The sequence below is a fragment of the Leptinotarsa decemlineata genome, unplaced genomic scaffold (genome assembly GCF_025532065.1).
Source record: "Leptinotarsa decemlineata unplaced genomic scaffold, Ldec_3_MD MMD2_tig00026340_RagTag_RagTag, whole genome shotgun sequence".
In the NCBI taxonomy this organism is placed as follows: domain Eukaryota; kingdom Metazoa; phylum Arthropoda; class Insecta; order Coleoptera; family Chrysomelidae; genus Leptinotarsa; species Leptinotarsa decemlineata.
Window position 1 is genome coordinate 478886 of NW_027412694.1, and position 14067 is coordinate 492952.

The 14067-nt window shown below is 39.9% G+C and overlaps 1 protein-coding gene across 1 annotated transcript; it reads left to right on the plus strand.

Annotated features, from left to right (window-relative positions):
• Nucleotides 1-5905: 5905 nt before the first annotated feature.
• LOC141485964 (uncharacterized) lies at nucleotides 5906-9433 on the plus strand. The gene is made up of 2 exons (XM_074183727.1): nucleotides 5906-8047; nucleotides 8117-9433. Exon 2 carries the CDS (start codon nucleotides 8168-8170, stop codon nucleotides 9119-9121), a length of 954 nt encoding a protein of 317 aa, XP_074039828.1. The 5' UTR covers nucleotides 5906-8047; nucleotides 8117-8167; the 3' UTR covers nucleotides 9122-9433.
• The last annotated feature ends 4634 nt before the right edge of the window (nucleotides 9434-14067 follow it).

Genomic DNA, 14067 nt, shown 5'->3' on the forward strand with positions numbered 1-14067 from the left:
ACGGAAAGTTTGTATTCCATACATAACTCCAAGTAACTCCTTTTCTGTCGTAGTGTAGTTCAATTCTGCCTTCTTCAACTTACGGCTCGCATAGGCAATGGGTCTTTCATACCCATCTCGTAGTTGGCTCAACACTGCTCCCACACCTAGTCCTGACGCATCGGTCGCCAAAATAAACGGTTGCTCGAAGTCAGGAAAAATCAAAATCGAATCTGACTTCAACACATTCTTCAGTTTCCTTATGGCTTCTAGCACTTCTTCTGTAATTTCAAATTTGACGTTCTTTTTCGTCAAATTGACCAATGGTGCAGATATCTCCGTAATATTGGGTATGAATCGGCGATACCAATTTACTATTCCCAAAAAGGACCTCACTCCCCTGATATTCTTTGGTAGTGGAAAGTTGGCAATTGTCTCTATGGTCTCCGGGTCGGGTAATATACCCTCCTGGGAAAGGACATGGCCCAAATATTTCACTTTCTCTGACATGAAATTACATTTCTTTGGTTTCAGCTTCACATTAGCCTCGCTCAATCTTTCGAAAACCCTTTCAATTTTTCCAATGTGGTCTTTTCCACCCTCAGTATTGAAAATGATGATATCATCCAAATAGACCATACATGTCTCTGGAGTCAACCCTGTGAGTGTCATGTTCATAAACCTCTGGAAGGTCGAAGGCGCATTCACAAGACCGAATGGCATTTTCATATACTCGTAGTGACCTTGAAACGTACTGAATCCTGTCAACGGTATCGCCTGCTCGTCCATATCTATCTGATGATAGGCTTCGGCTACATCAATAACCGAGAAGAGCATGTTTGTACCTGCTTTGTGTCCTTGAATCAAATCCGATATGTTAGGAAGGGGATAGTATTCCTTCTTGGTTACGTTATTGAGTCCTCGGTAGTCGATGCACATTCTCACTTTCTCTTCTCCATTAGGCAGGCGTTTTGTTACCAGTACTACGGGTGCAGACCACGTACTACATGATGGTCTTATAACTTTCAAGTCCAATAATCTTTTTATTTCCCCTTCGAGTACTTCTCGTTGACGATAAGGTATGCGGTATGGAGCTTTACAAATGGGCTGTGCGCCTGGTACCAAAGTCAAGCTATGCTTTACCTTTGTCGTACTAGTCAACTCTTCATCTTCATCCCGAAACAGATGCTTGTATTTTCGAATTAACTTATATAGCTCTTCTTTGTTCATTTCATCCAAATGATGTAGGTCAAATCCATTTCTCATCCAATCATCGTTTGAAAAATCCAATTTACAAACATTGCTATTAGAGGTGTTAATTTGAGGTGATTCCTCTCCCACAATAGCTCTACTAAGTTTCTGTCCTCTCTTCAGAATAACCTCTTTCCACGATAAGTTTATGATTTTCACTGGGATTTCTTTTTCATTCCTTACAACAGTACGGGCTACGTGTGCTTGAGGATTTCCTATTTCGAAGGGCTCACAAACTAGGATATCACCTTCTACAGGTACTTTCAGGCTTCCTCGTATATACGCCTCTGTCCTTGGGGAAATTACCAGATCCTCCATTGCTACCAGGTCCGATTCTGATACTGGCTCATCTGATGTCTGATTTTCGTCTGGACTGATATCAGACTTACTCTGTTTCGCGTGCGATGGACGCGCTCCTGAATCTGTCTTGGAAGTACCGACACTTTCTCTAAGTTTGGATAACTCTGGTACTCTGACGATTTCATTTTCTAATTCCTGAGGAAAAATTCTGCCAGCATCGTTGATTCTGATGATGCCTTCAGTTTTATTTTCGTCATCTTCTGTGTCCGTCGTATTCTTCCTTGTCTCGGCTGCTGCCTCTTCTGTTGTGATAACTTGTACCGCCAAAGGTACCTCGGTTATCGCTTCAGTCTCCTCTGCATCGCCTTGCTTGTTATTTCCTCTTCTTTCAAAATTTTCTGATATTTGTTGATGTCTATTTGTCTCCCATCGATCTGTCCGCTGGACTTGTCTTCTGTAACTATCGAAGAAGATTTTCACTTTTTGAAGCCAACCAGCCCAGTTATTCTCTGATCCCCGGTGCTGAAAAGATGCGGTTTCCCTGTGCGTTGCGTCTATGCTTCTTCCATTACTTTTGTTTTGTGCACTGCCTATTAGATTTTTGTCGTTTCTTCTCCTGGTGATTTGTCCTATCCTTGATGGTAATGGACATCCAATATTTCCGTCCATGTCCTTTTTGTGCAGAAATGGGATGACCTTTCCCCACATGGCGACTGATGGTACTTGCTCGTAGGAGATACGTGCTCGATTGGCATATAGGAAATCCCTTCCCAATAAGGCTTGAACCGTTCCCAATGTTTCATCCTCACAAACGATTGCGGTACATCTTGTGTTAACATCTCCATCCTCAGGTCCTATTGTCATACTCGTAGTACCCCACGTCCGCAAAGGATGTCCTGTGACACTGGTCAACTGATATTTATCCGCTCCTCTCACATCTACTTCATTCTCCAGCACTCGCTTTTTTTGAATAAGCGTTACCGCTGCTCCTGTATCTACTAAACAATAACTCAATACTCCATTCACACTCACTCTTATAATATGGGGTATATCCGGTATATCTCCTGAATTTACCTCCGGTATTACCATAACCCGTTTACTTTCCCTTTTATTATGATTTTGTACACCCGAATTTCCCAATTTCCCTGTATTATATATTTGATTCTGCCTTCTTGTTTGTCGATGGCCTCCATCCTGGCAGGGGGAATTCAGCCTCAGAAGTTTAAATTGACATTGTCCCCATCTTCCTGTCGTGGCCCTGAAAAAGAAGTCGACTGTGATGCTTGTCTAGGTATGGCTCCCGTATTCTGCTTTGCCTCTCTGCTGTTCTCAGCTTCCGCATTTGGTTTTCCATCTCTATTGTATCCAACTACGTTTCTGACCGGCTTCCATGTACGTGGTTGAAATTCTGCAACCCTAGCTCCCCTATGAGACCTACGAAAATCTGATCGACCCCTACTCTGATTGTTTCTTGGACAATCCCTTGCCCAATGATCTGCTTGTTGGCACACATAACATCCATTACTGTATTCGGGTTGAACTCTGCGACAGTCTCTGGAGAAATGACCTGGTTTTCCGCATGAATAACAATTCTTTCCTAGAAGTGGATTATTTTTGTTCCTATAATCTCTGGAGCCTCTATATTCATCTCTATTGTTATCCGTGGTATCGATCCTCAATTCCCTAGACCAATGTTCAGACTTTCCACCACAAGCCTGGCACTCGCCCTGCTTATCTACTGCCGAAATTTTCAAGTTCGCACATCTTCCTTGGACCATCATAAGGGTTGTTTCCTGTAACTTAACTAACTCCTCAGCCTTCTCCAAATCCAAATTTTTCTCACTCAACAATAAAACGCCAGTTTCTTTCATAAGGTCCTTTCGCAGCCCCACCTTGAATTGATTCAGGATAAGTTCTCGATTTTTCCTTTTTATCCCAGCTTCCTCGCCAGCGTCAGCTCCTGCTAAATCTTCCTTTAGTAAGGCAGACCCTAAAATTCTTAACCTAGTACAAAATGACGACACATCTTCGTCATGTCGTTGAAAACATTTACTTAAATTCCACTGATTTTCGCCTGGTAATTGGAATGGGGTAAATTTTTTTATGAATTTATTCTTAAGATCAGTAAAATTTAACGTGTCCAACTGCGCATCCGATTTAAAATAATTATAGGCGTCACCAACAAGCTTGAATTTAAATAACTGAAGGGTTTCGTCCTCCGACCAATTATCCAGTCTTGCACGCAACTGTAATTTCTCAAAATACCTTACAACCTCTTTTCCTGAAAAATCATCTAAAGTTGCCGCGATCATACCTAGCGAATAGTGGGTTGCCACTCTAACAGGTGTTGGCGTGGGTGTAACCCCTGATACACCTTCTTTATTATTCATTTCGATAATCGGAATGAGTATCGAACTAGAAACTATATATTTTTTGGACTCCTTGCCAAACTTCGAGTAAAATATATATGTATAGGCACAAGTCGGGTTATTTGTAGGGTTCCCTTTTCTATGTTGATAAACCTAACTGACTTCTACTGTATCTTATCAACCAAAAAAAATTAACGCAAAATATTATTATTTTTTCTTTCTGGACCTCCTTCTTTCACCCTCTCAAATAAAATCTACCATTCAAATAAAATAATATATCTTTCTGATAAAGTTAATCCTACCGATCTTTTTCTTTCACTCCCTCAAATAAAATAATCCCCTTCAAATTAAATAATATCCCACCGCTAGGCCACCACTGTAATAAATGACCGTCTGGTCTGAATTGGCGATCCCTATATAAGTACTACTATGAATATATAATAATCATCTCAGTATTTACTCGCACCAGAAATATTCACCCCCCTGTATATGGGATCGTTCAGCCGAAGGTATTTATTTTCTTAATTTAGTTTGGTAGCGTAAGAGTTGCTGCCACCAGATCAGAAAAAGTTTGAAATCCGTCCTGATCACACGGATTGAGAATTAGTAGGCAACTTGGTCAACAGTTGACTTTTTCCTACCTTCTAATCTTCGTGGAGAAATGGCTTGGTTATGCCACCAATTATATCCTCAGAGGCTGGATTCGGCCACGGCTTAAATGCGTGGTCTATTAGGGGTTTGAGGAAATGAAATAATATTAGCAAAGTTTTCACAAACCAACTTTATTGATGAGTAAAGTTGGCAGAATAATCGGATTAACAATAGAATAAAATTAAATGAACAAAAATTAATACTGAACGTTATTTACACTATATAAAAGAGAAAGAAATAAATAATTATAACCATGAACAAACTGACAGGAGTATTCCTTTGAAAATTGAGGTAACTTCACTTATACCAATTAAAATACAACTCTGAGAAGTTATCAAGAGACCCACTTAATCGCTCCTCTCTGTATAACGTAGGAAATTACTATGACCTATAATAATCTAATAAAATGAAAAGGGAACCCGATTCGTAGCTATATTATTATGGTAAATGTTCAGTAATACTCTAGGTGCCAAGTCGGAAATATAGTCCACATAAGCATGCAATAACATCTACACTATATATCAGAATTGTTTAAAATACGCTCACCAAAATTATCGTAGACGGACTCCCCTGAAAACTCCAACGAAAGCCACCAATTAGTGTCACTTCTCTAAACAGTGACTTGAAATATCTCAATATTTCAATTCACTCAAAATTTCCAGCTACCGTAGGAAATTCAACTGGATTCACCAAATCTCCGCGCACCACTGACTTAAATCTTTCCAAAAAAACCTCACCACCTTTACTATGTTAGGGGATGTAAGTAATGTTATCCCAGAAAATTCTAACCAATCAGAAAGTTTGAAATTGTTTCTAAGACTGGTACTCTTTTCGCCACCTCATGGTCCGGCGAATAAGTCCTCAAGAATTCACGTCTAGTTCCCGACATTTCTAATGTCGTGAGTCTACTACTGATATATAGATGTCACTGCAAGGGTCATTTTTGGATATTTTCTTTGCTGTCTCGAATAAAACATATGTAGATTAGCCACTTGGGTGGCTTCATTTTATCTTGTCGTTAAATTTAGAGCTCATAAGATAAATTGCGATATTTATTATACGTTTGAGTGTTTTCTGACTTTTATTCTAAATGGGGTATACAGACTGGATGACATATTTTCGACCCTTAACGAAAGATAATGAAATGAATTATGGGGTTGAATGTTACAAAATATCGAATTTCTTAGTATCAAGCAGTTAATTTTAACGACTTTTTTTCTTTAAATGGCTTGGTTCTGTTGGCCTTAAGGTTATTTCTGAAAGATGATAAGGTTCCCTTTTCATACGAAAACACATGTGTTTTGGTATTTAAAATTCAACTAAAAATATAATAAATCCAACTTATTACACCAGAAAATGATACATTTCAGCTAATGAGGCACAGAAAGGTGTTTTTTCATACAACTTTATCGATTGTTTGGATAAATTGAGTTATTCAAGTATACCATTGAAGGTGGACTTTTATGATAAACTAAATAAGAAGAATATTTCTGATGTGGATTATGATAGAGTAAAACAGGTATGGGGCATGTTCAATTGTCGAAATTTAGGTGAATATTCTGACATTTACTTGAAATTTGATGTTCTGTTGTTGTGTGATATTTTTGAAAATTTCAGAAATATGAGTTAGGACACATATAAATTGGATCCTGCCCATTATTTCACATCTCCAGGTCTATCTTGGCATGCTATGTTGAAGTTTACAGGTATCGAGTTAGAATTACTAACTGATATCGATATGGTGCATTTTTTCCAAACTGGTGTACGCGGTGGTGTTAGCCAATGTTCGGAAAGGAAGCATATTGCAAATAATCAATTTCTTCTTCATCATTCTTCATGTAATTGGATGCAACCAATCTGTATGGTCATAGTATGTGTCAATCGCTACCTGTTGGTGGATTTACTTGGTTGACCACCGATGAAATCAGTCAACTAGACATAAATAGCGTCCTGGATGATGGCCCTCAAGGATACATTCTTGAAGTAGATGTGCACTATCCTATAGAATTGCATGATTTACATTTCAGATTTTGGTGGGAAGTATTTTACCACCTGGTTCAAAGTCTAAAATTCCCAAACTGATACCAAATTTGAATGATAAAAAAAATATTTTTCACTATAGAAATTTGGAACAGGCGGTTTGTAATGGTTTAATGGAGATGAGAACTCATAGAATTCTCAGATTCAATCAATCACCATGGTTGAAAAAATATTTCGACTTGAACACGACTCTGATAAATAATGCTAAGAATAAATTTGAGAAGAACTATTTCAAACTGAACGTGAATTCCATATATGGTAAAACAATGGAGAATGTTGATAATAGAAGAGACATTCGGCTTGTTACACATTGGGAATATATCAGAAGAGGTATGGTGGTCTTACAGCTCGTCCCAATTTCAAAACGTTATCCATATTTTCGAAAGATTTCGTCGCTATTCATGTGGGTAGAGTTAGGGTTTGCCACAATAAACCGTTGTAATTGGGATTTTGCATATTGGATATATCGAAAACTGTTCTATAACTTTTTCTATGACGTTATCAAAAAGCATTACGGATCCCAAGCTTCTCTTCTCTTTACCGATACGGATTCTTTGATATTGAAAATAATGACGAATAACTTCTATGATTTCATGACTGGGAACATTGATGAATTTGACACTTCCAATTATTCGATGGATAATACATTCAATGTGCCAGTAAGGAAATCGATACTAGGAAAGATGAAGGATGAACTCCCGAATGATCCCATCATTAGTTTTCACGGCACAGGTGCCAAAGCTTGTCATGTTCAAAGTGCATCAGATGAAATAAAGAAGGCAAAAGGTATCAAAAAATATGTTATAAGAAATCAAATATCAGTTGACGAATACATAAGGATTGTTGAAAGAGGTGGTGCAATATTGCGAAAGATGAATTTATTTCGAAGCGATTTACATGAGGTATATACACTGATGTGCAACGAAGTTGTTTTATCATATAAGGATGATAAAAGATTCATAATGCCTAATGCCACCAAGACATTACCTTGGGGGCATAACGACATCGAGTTTTATCAAAGGAGCCCCAATCAAAATTTTAGAATTCTTTTGGAAGTGTTGAAAGATGAAAGCAATGTTGATAATGGAAGATTAGATCTCCCAATCGAATTATTGGAAGAGCAATTGACTAATTGAGTAATGAAATCATGTTCCCATTTTTTTTAATGTTCAAAAAAAATCGGAAAATTGATACCAATTGAATATTGTTATCAAATGTTACCTTTCTCTCCCACTTCATCCCCACCACACCCCCACACCGCATAACAACTGATATTGGGGGTTGTAGAGGGAGAAGTGGGTTGGAGCTTATCCTTTTAAAAATAGGAGAGGAGGCCAGAGCACATCATTCGCTTGCAGTATTCTTCCGAATCAACTTACCTCCAGTGCCTAATCGAGCCAACTTGCTTCCAGCAACAAGTGTCATCTAGTTTTTCAGGTGAAAATCTTCAATTTAATGTAAGTTCATACTTTCAATAACTATTTATATGTATATTGTATTGACTTATATTTTGAATTTTTTTTCAGAAGCATGTCTCTTTTACGGTCTGCCCTAACTGAAGCCCAGCGGGAGAGGCCATGAGGGTGGTTGTCCATCAGGACGTGGTGATCCAGCCACCTAGGACCCAGATGGCAACGATGGCTCCGACGACGACGACTTCCAACGTTAAGTCCCTCTTCCGTGACTTCAACCCAGATCAGGAAGAGGAATCAATGATGGACCTATCCGACGTCTCAGAGTTTGGGAGGATTGTTGGAGACGTTGAATCCAAACTTGGAGGAGCCACTGCCAGACCTTCTGGGATTATTGGATGTGGAAGAGGTGACGTTGACACCGCTACCTGGGATGTTATCTCAGATAAGGACGAGTTTGAAAACCCGAAGAAGCGGATACGGGGCAACAACAAAACAAAACCACCATCCGCAAAGTCGAAGTCGAAGCCATCAACCAGGAGGAAGGGCGATAAGTTGAGCGTCTTCAGAAAAAGATGCGAAAAAAACACGACCATTAGAGCTTGGCCGGAAGCAACCCGTCCTTCGGAAGGATCAAATGCTGGACCATCCTCCCCTGCAGCACCCGTCTACCAGGTGCAAGTGGTCGTAGATGTCCACCGCGAAGCTAGTCGAACTCCCTCACCACATCGGGATGGGACATCAACCTCATCAGCCCTTCTTGAGGAAAACATTCCTTCGCCCACTCGAGAGGTTGCTGCGGAAGTTCCTCTGTCACAGAGCGCATGTGAGGACCAGAAAGTTTTTGATTCTTTGTCATATATGCGATCTGTGATGGATGAATTAAGCAATAAGCGACAGTGCCGAGGTGAGTGCGGTTCCTGCCGTAGAGCCATGACTGCAAAAATTGAAGGCATTCAGGCTCAGAAGCTGGAATTAGATAAGCAACTGTCTCGCATTGAAGCGGATCTTCGCAAGGAAGATCAGCTTGAAGGCGAGCCAGTGGCTTACACTGAGAAGTACGAGCCTCGGGTGCGGCGATGGAAGCACATGATTGCCGGCTTACCAACGGATTTGTAAATATATGTATATATGTAGTGCATGTTAATTTTAAGATATATTTAAGTTGTATATAAAAAATGTTTGGCATGTTAATTTTAAGATTGTAATTTCTTTTCATGATAAAATTAAATAGGAAATATACAAGGAATTGAAAGGAGTGCATATATACTTCGGTTGTTGCACACAGAATACTGCGAGGTTGGGGCAGTATTTATTCCTTTAATCTAGTCATGTTCTAGCCATATTTAGCATGTAGAAATTAATCACAGAAATAGTACAATATATTTAGGTATTCATTTGCAATATGAGTTAGTCCAAAATAAGATCAAAATGTCAAAACAATAAAAAAAAAAGAAATAAAGGTTATTTTATCTTGGAGCAATAAACTTTGTATGGTAAGACTGATGAGTTTGACTGATAATAAATAAGCTAAAAACCTTGTTCCATCTCTCAGCATTATTCAATTCGAATATGACGTTTCCATATATAAATAATGAAAGATATTATCCATTAGAGTGGTTCAACAAGTAGACGTTATCATTCGTTAGTGTGTTTGAAAAACAAAGTTATCACTAAAATGACGGCTCATAAAAATATCAATGAGTGATATTAATAAATTCTATATAACATGGAGGATTCATTTATATGAAGATAATAGAATTTTTTCTTTTTTTAATCGGGATTCGAACTATTAATGTTAACATTTCAAATTCAATATAAATAACAAAGGATTTATTTATAAAAAAAATTGGTTTCCGGGGTTCGAACCCGGATCATCCTCGTGGTAGGCAAAACTCTTATCCATTACACTACCATAGGCTTACTAACATTAACGTTTCAAATTCTACATGAATTACAAAGGATTTATTTATATGAAAAATCCATTTTTTGTTGCAAATGTAACGGGATAGAGTTATGAAACTTCAAACCCTAAAATTGTTACTTCAAGATTACCGGTATTTAAATATTTATTGGACTGTTTCCGCAAGGTTTGCTATCTTTTCAAAATTCCCTAAAAACTTATAAATACTTATAAAGTTTCAGTTTACTTTATTGTATTTTCATCCTTACTGCTCTTGGGTTCTTGGCTAATCAGGAATTTCCATTCATTGTTTGATACGAACTTGAAGATATTCACTCTGGTATGGACGAGTCATCAATATGTTGAGCAAACACAAGCGAACATGAGCTTTTTTGGTGAATACGCACCTTAACTGGAAAATGAAGAGCTATCATTCAAAAAAATTATCCCGTCTCGCAGCACCAAAGATTTTAGAAGAAAATCAGGAAGTCTTCGAATTATTCATACAGAAAGGATTGATTAGAGCAAACATCGGATTATTGAAGGGATTGAGGAAGGTATAATGAAGTACGAGGGAAGTTCGTCAACTATTACTCAAAATCTTTAATTTTCATGATTGCAAAAATAAATTGCTGAAGTATTTATCAATATATTGTAGTAGAAAAAATCTTAGCATGAGTAGAGATACAAGGCGGAAGCTGCCTCAATTGTTGCACATAACCTAAAATTTGTTTTTGCATAAGAGTGTGTGTGTGTGAGAGCGAGAGGCGCGTGTGACGTAATCGAGGCAAAGAGAGATGGAGATGGTATCGAGGATTTTAAGTTCCTAGCGCAGTAGGTGTTGTCAGTTGTTGAATTAATGATTGTTTATGGGGCAATGTAGCGTTGCCGGTTTTGAAATTAATCGTGAACGACTCAATGTTTGCACATAACCTCAAATTTGTTTTTGCATAAGAGTGTGTGTGTCAGAGCGTGAGTGTAGAAGTGAGAGGGGTCGGTTTGTCATATGAGTGTAGAGAGTGTGGCGAGCTGATCTGTTTCAAAGATAGCAGCGCAAACAGTTCGGTGTTGTCGGATGTAAAATAAAGCGTTGTTTATGGGAGCGATGTGGCTTGTGAGGCGTTGCCGGTTTTTTCAAATTGAGCGTGGGAAAAATGACGTCGTCAACTGCGATGATTAGCAGGGTCTAATGTTTCAACGTGCGATCCGACATGTTAGAAGGGCAGTGAGAGCTGTTGAAGTTGGCGCGTAAAAAATTAAGCGTGATAGCGACACGGTTGAATTATAAAAATAATGATATAATGATAATAATGAAGAAAAAATCGACTTTAAGAAAAAAACATGACGGCAGGCATTCAGTACAGCGTTAAAGAAAAAAACATGGCTACTAACGTAAAAAAAAATGGCTGTCATCGAGGTATACAAGGTGTATCATTTAAGGAAAAACATGCCAGTTTAACGGGGTTCTATCGTTTAAGCCTGCGATCCAACATGCTAGAAGGATACTGAGTAGCATTTTCGTTAACCAAGTTGACATCATCTGGAGCTTACGTATAAACACAGATGACGTGACGTGTAGCACATGAAAATGACGAAAATTATTGTGTAGATGGAGAAAAAAGTATATACAGGGTGTATTTCAATAGATTTTTTTTTGAAAATACAAATAGTCATACAGTTTTTCATATTAATAATAATAATAATTATTCAACAACATTGGAGACCTTGGCTTATCAAAGCGCCTGATCTTCACTATTCTCAGGTCGAGTAGGGTATAGAGGTTCCTGACACAAGGTGCAGGGCCTGCCACGAGGCGCCCGAGACCCTAATGTACTTGCTATCAGCATATCCAGCATATGCGGTCTCGGCCTATATCCAGCGACATAACGCAGCCCTAAGAGTGCTATATAACCATCTACGGCACTCTTACGGTATTGACGAGTCACCGGTGTTGCCCTACGCTCCCGAGGATATTGAATCCGTTGTGAGGAACGAGAAGTGCCGAATTTATTGGATCTATTCGTTCCCCTCCCTCAGGCTCATACACGCTAATAAGCCTGATGTGGTCCTTCTCGACCACTAGACCAAAACGATATTTGTCGTGGAGTTATCAGCTCCTGGCGAGACGAATATCGTCAGAAAAGAGGAGGAAAAACGTATAAAATATCGAGATTTTCTCTTCGAACTCCGCAGACTCTATCCAGATCACTCTGTCAAGATGGTTGTTCTGATTATTGGAGTCCTTGGTGGAATGATGTCCTCTCTACTCTCGAATCTTAAAATCATACCGGCTTGCCGCACTAAGGCAGAAATCTTAGCCGCACAGATGCAGAACGCTGTCATTCTTGGCTCACTGCGCTTGCTCGGGGCACATGATTCTCGGACCCAATGATCACTTACCCCACGGTGTGGGGGGTGGTCATTGGTTGATAATGCGCGCCCTCCCGAATGTATCGGGGGATAGGGCCTGACCAGCGCACACTACGGATAATAATAATAATAATGTTGTTTACAAGCATCTCATACACACGAATACTCACCGCAGTTGACCGACTGTTCGAACGGATATATGAGCAGAGAGGGTCGAAGAGAGGAGTCGCTGGACGTAAAGAGAACCTACTCATCGATAGATGTGTAACGCAGGACTCGATACGATATAAGCGTAACCTCTTTATGGCCTGGATAGATTACCGTAAGGCATTTGATACAATTTCTCATGCTCATTTGCTCAGATGCCTTGCGGTACCCGACAAAATAGTGAGATGCGTTGAACAACTGATACCACTTTGGCGAACTCGCTTTACCATAACATCAGGTCAAGCAAGAGTCCAAACAGGGTGGGTCACTTTCAGAAGGGGTGTATTTCAGGGTGATTTCCTCAGTCCCCTTCTCTTCTGCATCTCACTATTGCCATTATCCGGTTGCGCTCAGGAACACTCGAGTGTATAACTGTGGCACCCCCGGAAACCGGAGGCACAAGGTCACTCATCGGTTTTATATGAATAATCTTAAACTTTATGTCTCTGGAGAGAAGGATCTCCATCAGTCCTTGAGGGTGGTGGAAGAGTACACGCATGCTATCGGTATGAAATTCGGGATAGACAAATGTGCAATGGTCCATCTCAAAAGAGGACGATGCGGGGACTACGGAGAGAATGTGCAGCTCGTAGATGGAAGCATCTCACACCATCTGGATGCCGGAGAGACGTATACTTACCTCGGGGTGAAACAACGCCACTCACAAGAGGTAACAGCAGTGAAAAACTCTTTTCGCGGTAAGTATCAGCACAAACTTCGACAGATCTCGTCATCGGAACTATCGGAGAAGAACAAAGTTGCTGCAACAGATATGTTTGCCGTTCCAATCTTACTCTACTCGTTTAGAGTAGTGAAATGGACTCGGGAGGAGCTGTATCAACTCGACGTAAAGACCCGAAAAATGATGCATCTCTATAGAAGTTTGCATCCCAAATCGTCCGTTCCACGGTTGTACTTCCCCCGACAACAGGGAGGCCGTGGACTTTTGAGTTTGGAGTGTCTACATGACAGAATGGTACTGGATACAGCTTTAAAGTCGTCAGGAGTTCAGATTCCCTTCTCTGCATGGTCCGTGACCATGAGAGAGCAGGAATTGGCGCATTTCTCTTCAGGGCAGCTGCTCGAGCAGCTGATGAACTGGGTATAGTTTTCGACCCTGAACGAGGTGACCACAACTCTGTCACCGAGTTGGAACCTGTTCAGCAAAAAGCTCAGATGAAAGCCGCAGAGATCACCTTACTTCTGTGGAAACACAAGGATAAGCCAATGCATGGGGTCTTATTCAATAACATCGAACTCCGCAGACTCTATTCAGATCACTCTGTCAAGATGGTTGTTCTTGGTGGAATGATGTTCTCTCTATTCTCGAATCTTGAAATCATACCGGCTTGCCGCACTAAGGCAGAAATCTTAGCCGCACAGATGCAGAACGCTGTCATTCTTGGCTCACAGCGCTTGCTCAGGGCACATGATTCTCGGACCCAATTATTCGGGAGGGCGCTGGCGCGCCCTCCCGAATGTATTGGGGGATAGGGCCTGACCAGCGCACACTACGGTGTTGATAATATCATTTTGATTCTATTATATATCGAAATATGAATGCGCATTCACATGTATCAGGACC